Genomic DNA, 12,565 nt, shown 5'->3' with positions numbered 1-12,565 from the left:
GTGCGGTTTGCTCGAAAAATCGTGGAAGTGGAAGGAACGTCGAGCCTCTTGACTTTTGAGGCGGCGAAGATGCGGCTTGATCCTTCGATATGCTTCTCCGAGCGGAACTCTGACTTATCTGAGCAATCAGAATCAAAAGCTGTCGATGAGACGGGCCTGAATGAGCGGCACATGCCAGCGCGCAGAGAGCGATTCCTCGTCTTGAGGTCTCGTGTAATCTGGAAAGAAACTCTCCCCTCTATCAAAATTTCCACATCTGGGATTCTTGTCGATATGATGATGCCTGAAGAATGAGATTCCGCGTGTTCCTCGATCACAGCAGAGAAACGGGGTCGATCGACTTCTGGTCCTACAGACAAGCCGGGAGTCTATGATGGTTGCCATCTACACGGATCACGATGAAGTGGACGAGTCGGTTTTCGGGCGCTTCTTCGCGACTTCATTTCAGGATTCTCGGAGTGATTCTATCCTCGAATGAGTCCCAGGAGTCCCACGCCGGAAAGAGCTCGCAGGCTCGAATCCGTGTGGCTTGAGCTCTTGCGCAGTTGCCAACCGGAAGGAGAAAAGTGACTTCTCTGACTGACTCTGACCTCATTCTGCTTGAGATTGGCTGGGGCAGTCCAGGCGCACAAACAAGGGGGAAGTCTTCTCGTAAGGGTCCGATAGCAGAACGCCGTATAGGTGATACTCGGTGCGACAAGAACTTGCTCTATACGACTCCGGTCGACTCAGTGATCCCAAACATCACACCAAGGATTAGAGCGTTTTCTCATTCCGACTGGTAATCATATGCGAGGTATCCGGAATCGTGATTGCGCCGCTCTCACTCTCCCGCTCGATTCATCTGACGCAGTACGGAATCCATGGGAGACCTCGCCCTCTGTTACTCAGGCTCGATTTGAAGGATGACGGAGTTGCCATACGCTCGAGGTTGGGCTTCGGGAAGCCCGAGGGAAATTTCGAAGTTCGGTCCCGATCGACTCGTCACCGAGCCTCACCGGCTCGCATCCGGAGAGGTGTTCCTCTCTCTCCTGTTCGGACAACACCCTTTCGACACTCCATCAGAGCGACTTGCCTCGATGCAGGAGCCGACCCAATGAGCATCGAATTGAGCTGGAGTAATTATAGAGCATCTTTCAAATCCCGGTCATCTTGTGGAGGTCTGTTCAAGACCTGAAGTCTCTTCGATTCAGTCGGAGCCGGTTTCCCAGAACCGGAAAGATCAGTCATACGAGGCGCTATCAATTCTCGGTAGATACAATTGAATTAAATAAAGGCCAGACGAACGCCCATGAGCATTCGATACTCTGCATCGGCTTGCGGTCGAATATTGGCGCGGTCAACCGCGGGATCGGACCATACACAATGCAAATGTGTTCTTCGTCCAGAAAATTCCCGCAATAAGATCGATTCTGCCTTCGGTAACGGTTGTTGGATGTTGCCCGCGTCAATCTGAGAGAGATTCCGTTAAGGGCGTTGCCATGCGCTAAGTGTTGGACCAGCAGGCTCTTAATAGCCTCAACAAAAACAAGACCTGCTCATTACCGGTTCATTGTCCATCCTTTGGTGGAACTGCCAAATTTTTTCGAGGACCCAGAGCAAGGTCGTTTGGATAACGGCGTCGATTGCTCCCGAAATGAGAATCATTCATCGACTGACTCATCTCGGAAATTTCGCCAACGCGACTCCAAAGAGCGGCAGCGTAACCGCACCATTTTCACCCGACCTCCTGGGTAAGGAGCTCATCGCACGACGAGCTGACTGAGGAGATCATTGACATTGGATGTATATGGGCTTAAGAGCTCGAGGCGGCCGTGGATGGCATTGCACGTGCCGAACGATCAGATTGAACGCTTCACGAGTCTCGTCACGACCAATCACTTAAGGAAAGCTGGCGACCTCACAGACCTTGAACGCATGTTGAGTGAGATTTCCAGAATTCTTCGAAACGTTCCTCGCCTCCATTCCCCCATGGCTCCAACTCAAGAGCATAGTCAGCGCAAGCTCTAAGGGCTCCGAATACATCGTGAGAGCTTCCCGGACAGTGCATTCGAAAAAAAAAACATATTCTTACTCTTTTCCCGTCGCATCATCCCCGAAACCTCCGATGATGCTGTAGGTCGCATCTGTCGGTCACTCCCGTCGGTCAATCTTCGAACCCCGTTACGCTCATATCCGCAAGTCCTGTTCCCCAATAGGGACAGGGTCAGTCGTTTTTGCTCCGCCGTCAATCTGCGGGATGTCAACAGGAATCTCTCGAGTCTGGAGCAGGGCCTCCGCCACGGTAAATCGCTCGCTTTAGGGACGGACGCTAATGCCGGCTGTGTCGAACGGCAACATGAAAGCCTTCATGATGTCAATTTCAGAAAATATCGACAACCCGTCGGAATCATTCTGTTAATGTCGTCCCACCGTGAGAATCGTGACTAACCGTGAGCTGTAAGGTTCTCTCGGGAAAGGAAGTAAAGCCCCCGTTCCAATTTGACTAAAACAGAGGAGCCTAGCTCAACGGACGCCTCGTTCAACCATTTAAGCCTTGAAGTTCGTTATCCCAAATGTTCGTTGAAGCTTTACGAGCTTTCGTCTCGAAAGGACTCGCCTCGAAAAAGGAAAAGTATTTCGGTTTGCGAAGGGATTTCGTCTTCTCTCTGAGAACTTCCTACTCGTTCCATGCCATTCATGATACCCCTCATCGGACTGAAGGGCTTCACCCTCGAGAGGCATCGGCGGGACCGTCCCATCGAGTTGGGAAAGAAACGGATTCTGACAGCGACTTTACCGCCTAGCGAAGGGCTCTGGAAAACGGTCTGAAATCGATGACGGAGGTTTCACCTCAATCCACACCTGATCACCTGATCAGGCACTGAGCATCGGAATTCGTCAGAGCGCGGTTCAGTAGGTACTTGGTTAGAGTATTGCACAGATTCACGGCTCCGAGTTCATCTCCTTGGCCTGAGATGGTACAGTACGGCCCAGCTCATTGTACCTTCAAGAGTTCCAAACCAGCTCGCGAGAGGGATAAGACATACATACCTCCTTCATCGCTTCAGGCTGGAGGAGTCACCCGACTCAGAAAGTAGACATCGGTATGCCGTGGGCTAGTCTAGTCCTGGGGCAATTGTAGGGGCAATTGTCAACCAGGCCAGTGTTCCCGTACCGAAGGAACACCCGAGGTATATTCAGGAGTTCCCGGAAAGTCGGCAGCCCAATCTCTCGCCCCGCTCAAGAACGCCCCGCAGATTCCTCTGGAAAATCAACAAGGAACGAGGAGGCCCTCGGTTGCCATGGCGAATATATGTCCGCTCAGACACGTACGACATCTAGCGTCGTATCAGCAAATGCGATGAATATCACGAGAGAATGAGAGTCAACCTGCTCCGAGCATTCGACTCGGTCAATTCGCGTCCGAGTCGAGGCTGCCACATATGGATATGTGGGTAAGTGTATTCCTTTGTATTTGCGAGAAGACAGAAATCTACCCTTCAGCAATGCCTCAAATTCGTCAACCAGAAACACTCGACATATTCCTGCGAAGATAAATGAGTAGCTCCCCGAAGTCGCGGACCGTGGCAGAATCGATCGTGGAACGGATTGGAAGCCGAGCGGCAAGAAGTCACCTAGTCATCCCGTGGGATATCTCGGAAATGCAATCCGTATCACACTCCCTCGAGTCGATCTCCATATGATTGGAGAGCCGATGAACGCCGACACGGTCAGATTCTCAAGTTTCTGGAGCTAGGAATCGGATTCGTTAATCTATTCAAGCCGATGTGGAAATCCTCCGACTGCTGTGTGTCCTCATTCACTCGGTTGTTCGGAGGAGACACGCGCTTTTGCGTGCGTACTTGCCCCGTGCATCCAAACATCTCGCGAGAGCACAAATTCGCGGGGTATGGGCTGGTGAGGGGGAAAACGAGCGGCTGACGATTCCCTCGAATCGCTTGATCGCAGTTCAAGGCTGGGTACAGAGATTAGCAGGTTCATGGAGAGCGCCGATCGCTCTCACGGGGAAAGCAAGGCGGCCATTTAAGTCCGTCATCCGATGATCGAGGAAAGAGCGCCCACTAGTGACAATCGGACATTCCAGAATTCCCGGAAGGAACGCGTTTCCGGTTCTGACGCCAGCGAGCGAGCACGCTCAGCGACATCATTCGAAGACTACTGATCGTCTCGTATCGACCGTAAAAGTCATTTGTTGCTTCATCCAACGAACGATCGTCGACAGTATCTAGGGTATGGTGACAGGACATAGGCAAAGTACCACCGTGACCTCTGAAGGTTGCGGCGAGGCCGTACCCCGCCCGATTTTGGATTGGCAGCGAGATTTATCAGAAAAAAACAGCAGAGATGAAAGGATGGCAAATATATGTCTTCCAAATCACCGTCATGGTTGGTCTGATGGTGTCGTTGTCGTCTGGAATCCCGTCGGCAGGCGGACAATAAGACCGCGCCTTCGAGAAGAAGCCCGCTCACGGGTGGCTTTTTGAAGGAAAAATTGAAAAAATTTCCGTGCGAATTCTGCATGACAAAAGAAATTATTTCTTCGCCGGTATACAATACCGCCCCGGTAGGGACACTGATTGACTTCAGACACCCTTACGAACTCAGAGGGAACATCCGTGACTCACACGAAACGGACTCGGACTGTGATTGCTGATGATAGGCGTTCCTACCGCGGCGACACTGTTGACGTCCGAAGGCACTTGCCTGATCCGACCGTGTCTCCGCCATTCGGACGACACGTCAAGTCTCTGGAACTGTGCAGGGTCAAGACTGAGCGACCACTCCCATGCCATCAAGATTGATCGACTATATTCGCAGAGTTCTGTGGTCCAGAGACGGAAGCTTTGTATCTCTCTGCCTCTGACCTCAGACAGAAACGAACCGCATCGGCTGACAAGAGCGTCGCAGGATCAGACGCTATTCGGTACCAACATTGATCTTCCACGAAGAATAGAAAATATATGTACATCATCGATTTCAGGGAAAGTCTGAGAAGACAAGGAGCAGAGCTCGCGTTCAGTGTTGTCTTTGGATCCGGAATCGATTCCTGAAACATATCTCACTTGTCGAGCATCCCATGGTTCTCTGATGACTCGAGAATGACCAGGAAGGTGATGGAGCGAGAAATTAATGTTCATGGTTTCCCCCTCCCCCTGAGCATTGGAACTCCACTCTCCTCTCCGCCTACCGTCAGCAGGACAAAACGTCGAAGGGACGGGCTGAATTCTTGATTCTCACACGAAATACAGTCCCTCCAAGTTTTGGAGGGAGTCCAATCTGATGAATAAGATTGGAGGTTGGCCGCGGTGCAGTCAAGGTGATTGTCACAGACAAACACATTCTTCTGGAGTCGGGAAGAGAGCCGTCTTCCGAGAGCTGCGGACGGAATTTCTCTCAATCTCTTCGGGCAAACATCATCTCAACAAGTGAAATAATTCATCCCGTCTTGAAAGAAGCAGGCATGCCTCGAACGCCGGACGACTTCTCCATTCTCGGAAAGAGAGATGAACTCGGGAGACTAGCAGAACGGAATCGAGAAAATCTGGCTCTCTTCTGTCACGAGAAGTGAGATTTCCGTTCGCTCATCCTTTATGACCTCGGAGTTCCGCAGTGAACTCTCACCGCGCTTTATGATAATCCGAATCACAATGAAATCATGATCCGCTCATGTATCTCCGCTCGAGGAGCAAAACGCCTCCGGGAACGCTGGCCTGACTCTGTGATGCACGCTCTTGACTAACTCAAGGTCATCCGAAATATCTGACGTTTTCTGCGAGCTTTCGCGCGCATTCAGTTTCTGAGAATGTTTCAACGATTGCATAATGTCTTCCCGGCATTTTTGGAACAGCAAACAAGGCTGAGAAGTCCGTCGTTCGGAAAAAAAAGCCTCTCGTACCCTATGAAACAGACTCATTATGCTGACGGAGCACCAACTCACACGTCATTTAGGATTTAGAGGCTATCTTGTTCATTATTGCTTGAGCTGAGACCTCTCAGGATCAGCGCAGCGCTCCGCGAGAACTTTACTTTCGAGACTGTTTCTCGGGGTTGTACTCAGCCGTCGCGAAGTCGGAGCTGCCTCTAGATGATCCTAGATGAATTAGATAGATGAAGGCAGCTAATGCCTCCGAATCTTGAATATATTCACGCAGACCATACCCGAGGGTAGGGGGATGAGATTGAGAGCCGGGAACAGCGCGGAAGCGCAAAGCATGACTTCCGGGCGGAGCATTGAAACGAGAATGTGACGATGCAGAAGGGAGTCTGATGGAAGTATTCAGTCATAGCTTCTCCTCCCGGATAATCATGGCTCGAATACATTAATAATCTCTCGTACTGTCTCGATCCCTCGAGCAGTCGGTACATTCCCCTTGAATCAGATCGCATCCTCCAGGAATTAAGAGTTTCCGCGAATCTCGGTAATTCCTGGTCGAAAGTAGACCAGAATTCTCCTCGGACAGCGGGCCATTCCGCAGCGGCATGCGATCATCATCAGCTGACAGTCCTGATAAATCCTGATGTTTTCGATCCTAGATCCTCTATAGGAAAAGCGGAGCTCAAGCTTGGAATTATGTTCTCTTTGTCTTCGCGGAGATCTTTCGAAGACTCTGTCAGATTGGCACCTCGGCGGTATAGCTCGACCCTTATCTCCTTCGACATGCAGTTGATTGCCTGGCGCTTACCTTGAGATTATTTCCGAATTTGAGGTTCTCCCTCCAGGGAATAACTTCGATCGACGGATGCATGTGTCGATCTCCCACTGCGGGCGCTCCTCGTTTTTCTGTTGGATTTCCAGTGACGGGACAGCTATGGAAAACCTTCAGTAGCTGTATGTTTTCATTTCCTCTCTCCTTAGCCGGAACAACTCCTTATTATCTTAGTCACGGCGAGGCTCGACCCGATGATTCCCACCGTCTGCATCCACACAATGAGGCGTGTTTCGAATTTCTCAACAATTCCAAACGTAGGGAATCGTCGGTTCAATCGCATCGCGACCATTATCCGTGATCTACAAGAAAACGGGGGCGTGCTTTTCGTCAGTCGTCGCAATCGCGTGAATTACCACGCGCTAATCAGAACAATTCCGCCGCAACTGACACTACGAGAAAAGCGGTGATTGTTTTTAGCGTACGAACACGACCGTATTTCAGTCAATTTTTTTTCGGGAGACCCAGATGGTGCGCACCCGCCCACACCGTGTCAAACGATCGGTAAGCGTCCGTGAACATTTCATCTTCTAGGTTTCCGATGCGTCGGCGGCAACGGAGCGAATGATCAACGACCGTCGTTTCCTCGAGCACACAAAGCGGGCAAAAATCTGTCCCCTAATGAAAAATGAATCCGCCGCTATTGCGCCTCTCATTCACCTGCTTCGCTCGAGGAAAAGAGCCGACGCTCGGTCGGCTTGAAAGAGCTGTCGAAATCTAGGTGATCCGACCCTCGTTCCCGAAAATCCATCAGTAGCTGCGGCCCATTTGGAAGCTTTGGCGGCGATCGACTGTTTTTACAGCGACGCAACACTGGGAAGCATTAGCGGTCATCGAGCTGAAGACAAAATCCGCTATTTGTACCGCTACAAGCGGAGAAAGCGCGCGACAGCCCACGGAATGGCATAGGCGCTCGTCTGCGTTCCGGCCCGGCCTTGTCGCTGAGCCCGCAGCCGGACGAAGGGCCGCAGGAATCGCCTGAGGTTTAGAGAGGGAATGAGCCCGCGAAATTCAGTCCGGAAAGAGCAACCGTGTTGGAAGATATTATACCAGAAAGCCGGGATTTCATAATCGTGCCGAACATCGCTTGGAAGAACTCAAACCGACGACGGGAATCTCGCAGCCGGCCCGCGGAAGTTCCAGAAAGCATCATCTTGATCAATCAGCTGTCAAACAGACATAGTTCTGATTCCTCGCGGTTGTTGATGATCCGGTGTGTCATCCTCATCCGGGGATCGACCTTCTCCTCACCCTCAGACATTTTCCGAGAGCGGCGCGTCGCGAAGTTGCTTGCCTCCCAGCTTACAGCTGAGGATATGCTGAAGTTTCCGCAGTCCCTAGTCTTGCTTAATGGAACAAAACTCCCCACCTGTCCGCAGAACAGTGATTGACAAACATCGGTATGCCCACAACAATCGTTGGTCGAAACTCTGTCACTCACGGAAATATTGATGAGGCGTCTGCCGAGAAGAGGATTGAAACCAGAGCGAAGTCGCTGGAACATCAGGCTCCGAGGTTCTGATTCCGGACCAACCCTTTTAACAAACAGGCGAGCAAAGGACATATCGGTACATCGAGCTCGCGAGACAAACGTCATGTCCGCGAGTTCAGTTCCCTGTCAATAATCGAATTGGTCGCATTAGTCGAATTGGCCTCCGGAGTCCCGTTTTGATTCCGCTTGGGTCTTTGGATTTTGATTTGATCGAATACGAGTTCCGGTAATCGTCGGAATGGCCATTAACCACCACGGATTCGAATTAATTGAGACCTTCTGCTGCATTCGCTAAAGCCACCTACTTGCTCCTGAGGGGCATCCTCTCAGATGGGAAGTCTTTCGGAATCATCCGAGAGCCTTGTATAAGCCAGGTTCCAGAAATACAATCTAATGTGCCGGCCGTGCTTTTCATGAAGCCGCTTCCATCCTCCGTGCTCAAGGACATCAAGAGTCGGGGGGATCCAAGGTCCGTCGCTGGAGTGAACGGATGTTCGCGGAGCGACATATGAAGCTCCCTCGAGCCTCTATCCATCGGTAACTGGAGCTCCGATGAGCGTCGAGCAGCCTAGCAGGGCAATCCACGCGAGTCATTCCCAGGGAGCAGGGCAACGTCATGAATCAGACTTTGAGTTGAGTTTCTGTCACAGAAAATAAGCGCCAATCGAGAAAGCCAGTCCGGCACGGGGATCGGGTTCAATGGGCGAGACGGGAAAGGGTCGAATGTCGAGTTTCTCCCTTCGGGGACCCGGGGAATCATGTCCATGCAGAGCCGTGCTCGAACTCGATGTGGGAATTTTCCAGAGCGTCCATGAGAGAAGGAATACCGCATCCTGAGAGGGATCTCGACTTTCTGAGTGAGAGCGAGCTTGGAACTTGAGTGTCGCGAACCTCGAATATCACAATTTTCCTAACATACACACTTCTCAAGTATGAGGTAGGAAGAACCACAATGAAGCAAGTGGGCGGACTATATCACGATCAAGATTGAGGATCCTGATTGGAAAAAGCTCGCTGGTCTGTGCCGGATCGAGTTGAAAGGTGTCGCATCGGTGTCCTCCCCTCCCGTAGCGCTCCCGGACGAAATCCCGGGCAAGACTTTGTGACGCAGAATGATCATGGGGCTCAATCACCGTGAGCCGGGCGACTATCCCGTAGCGTCGGAACGTTCCGAGTAGGGGCTGATCTAATACCGGACGATGCGGACGACATACCCGCAAAGGACGAGCTGTTCTGGACACCGGAAGCGGTGAGCTCCCTTTTTCTAGCGATTGGTGAGTATGTCCCCGTGGCTGATTCTGCTCGTTTGGTCGTCCAGGCGAAGAAAGAAGTTCTGTAAGTAGACTTCTGTCGTCGACTTCTGACATGCAGCCACGGCATCAACGATCGTCGTCTCTCGACACTCAACCACATTAGGAAGAGATAAAGGTCGTTCAGTTCAGTCAGATCGACATGGAAGCTTACAACCGAACACCCCTTCAGACAAACGTCAATGTCTCAGAGCCAGAGTTTCATTCGATGTGGGTGTGAATATCGCGTAACAGGAACTCAGCGAACAGAAACTGGTTAACGATCGTCATCGACGGAGAACGGGAGGTACATCTGTCGATCAAAGTATCGTTATCGAGTTCTGAATCAATCATTGATTCGAATCTAGTCGAGGTCGTTCTTTAACCAGCCATCGTCGCTTAAGTCCAATCAGATATCACGCGAAATCGCGCGTCATGAGCGCGAAGTCTGGACATTCGCTCGTTTTCTGTTGGATGTCCCGAATTTGATCAAATATTTGGTCAAGTGAGATCGTGGCTGATAGCTTGTTTGCCCTTCCTCTGCTTTCAAGATGGCCGAAAGAACATTATTTGAAAAGAGGGGGGGGCAGTTGACGGGTGTAGAATGGAAGGATGAGCGGCCCATCGCTGTCAAGGCGAATGTCTGAGCGTCTCCCGTGCTTCTCGTCTATACGCTCCCTCTGACAAGCTATTGATCGGTATCGACCGCTCTCATCAGCGAGAGGTTGAAAGGAAGCGTTCTACAGCTCGCGGGTCCAGCCCTAGACGGGCCGGCACGAACCTCGGTTCGGGTAAGTCTGTGCGATAAAAAAGAGATAGAGAAAACTCTAGATTTGGTTCGATGACCCTGTTCGAGAATACTGGATTTAGAACGGATTCGATATCCGGCTTTTCAGCAGAGATCTGCCTCCTTATTACTCTGCTCGGGTTTCGTGTTCGATTTTCGGGATTATTGAATCCGTGGATCTCCCCGTGCTGATCCGGATGGTTGAAGACCTACGAAAACGAGAAGCCCCATCCAAGCTTGGCGTAGTCGGGAATCGCGGAAAATCGATTCCTACAATCGTCTCGAAGTCCGAAAATTACAGCGACTCCAAACGGCACGGCGCCGGCGGGACGGCAAATGCGATATGGCTCTGGAAGGAGTTGCTGGCCTTGACAACTTGATTTTTCACGACTATTCTGGTTCATTGGTCAGAACATTATGCATGAATGATCGAAGATAGTTACGCTTGTGGGCGACTCCTGGACACACGACGCTATCTTGGAAAGCCTTCGCCGCTACATGTGGGATTGACCCTCCCTCTTCAGCACGATCTTCATTGTGAGCTACGTATTTTGGGTCTAACGCGTCATGGCTCGTCGCCATGAATGCCTCCGATTCGAAGATAAAATCGATTGAGTCCCTTCGATTCATCCGCCGCATAGAAATCCAGAGATTATGATCTGCAATCGATGGTGGGATCCGGCTGTGATTTCCTCTACGGGACGCTGGTGCCGAGAATGCCAGTTTCGACAAAGGATTGGATCCAGGCACAGCGCACTCGGGCAGCTACGAGCAAACATTCCTCCAAGACGCAGGTCTCAGGCTGGAAGATTCCCCTCTCACTGAGATTGTCTCATCGTACGGAGACGGCATACGGTACTGCGAAGTCTCTGAGTCTGGTGAGCTCGAAGGAGAATCCGATTGAATAATTCCAGGGGAAAAACTATTCATCTACGTATGTCCAAGGGAACTCAACGAAGTTCTCTGAAAGAGTTGAGGAGTCTTCCGCATCCCGTGATTCTTCCCTGCGCCCCTACCCCCCAGCAGGCGCTATTCCAAGCACTTGCTTCTGCTTTTCGTTTCCGGAAGAATCGGGCCTCTGAGCGCTGTCTGGAGCAAACATTTTCGATGTTCCTCCCTGAGGGATACACCTCGTCGGCTATCGCGAAAGGCTTCGCGCCCGTGGCAGAACTCGCAAGATCTGCCCTTAGGCCACGAATGGTTTTCGAATATCTCTCGTCTCAAAAGAAGTTGAAGATTCTAGAAATGACTTATCGTGCTGACTAAGAGTGTCGTCCGGGAATTACTTCCCATGCAGCTCGACCACAACAAGGGTGTTTCCGATTCAATGTTCTGTTCTCGCCGGGAGAAAGTCGGAACGACTCGATAGGAACGATTGGGATCCGCCTCTCCCTGGCTCCTCTATTCCATCGAGCTCAGTTTGGGTAGAAACCTACGACGACTTCGCCTGTCGACAAAGCTAATCTCTGGGATAGGTGTGCTTCTAGAGGATGAGAGCTCATTCATAATGAGAACGACTACGCCGGTAAAGTACTCAAGAAGGGAGACTCGCGCTTGCATGCACTGAGAAAGATCATATATGACTTCTAAATATAGACAGCGACGACTCCATTGTTTTCTCTCCATGTATCAAGCCCCGACCAGCGACGTCCTTTGGCTGCAAATTCTTCTGCGTTGACCTTTGCAGACGACGAGAGCTTCCCCACTCCCCTCACATTTATTGTGAAGTGTGCGGCGATGGACCATCGCGGTGGTTTTTTTTGGCGGCCCAGAATATCGGGGTTCGGAAATCGAGATAGAACTCAATTCTTTCACTTTTCACTAGTAAACGCACACGGCGTCGATGTGAACGACATTGATCTGACAATGAGCAATAAATCGTCCCTGAGCCGGGATCTGATAGATTCCATGCCTGGAAATCTAGCAAGCTCCGGAGTGCGGAAGACGAGGAATTTTCTCACCTCTGTATGATCAGTCCTCATCTTTCCAGTGCAAAACTATAATTCTCCCTGGAATCTCTGAGAGGTTATCTTCTCTATCCACGAGCTCTGCACCCTGGCTTTCAACCAATGGGAAATGCTCACACGGTGTCCTTCGAATGATCTCCCCCTGAGTTGTGGTTCCCGGAGTCCCCATTCCGAAATCTCGGCTGGAACGAGGGTAGCAGAATAGATAGCTCCGCCGCGACGACCGGATTGAGGAAACATCACGAATTCTTACCCGAATCCGTCGGGAAAATAGGTTCGACCCCTGACATTCCCGACTCCGAAACCCTCTTCCTCTGCTG

At 51.1% G+C, this 12,565-nt stretch overlaps 1 protein-coding gene across 1 annotated transcript in view; it reads left to right on the top strand.

Moving 5' to 3' along the window:
* Nucleotides 1-373: 373 nt before the first annotated feature.
* The window catches only part of LOC100908625 (extensin-2), a 39,577-nt gene continuing 27,385 nt past the window's right edge, over nt 374-12,565 (top strand). Inside the window, 1 exon segment of the mRNA XM_029112989.1 lies at nt 374-415. Within this exon segment, the coding sequence (XP_028968822.1) occupies nt 374-415 (42 nt within the window).

Source organism: Galendromus occidentalis, unplaced genomic scaffold (assembly GCF_000255335.2).
Source record: "Galendromus occidentalis unplaced genomic scaffold, Mocc_1.1 scf7180000075836, whole genome shotgun sequence".
In the NCBI taxonomy this organism is placed as follows: Eukaryota; Metazoa; Arthropoda; class Arachnida; order Mesostigmata; family Phytoseiidae; genus Galendromus; species Galendromus occidentalis.
The sequence above is the reverse complement of the archived record's forward strand: the minus strand, read 5'-3'. Positions and strand labels throughout refer to the sequence as shown.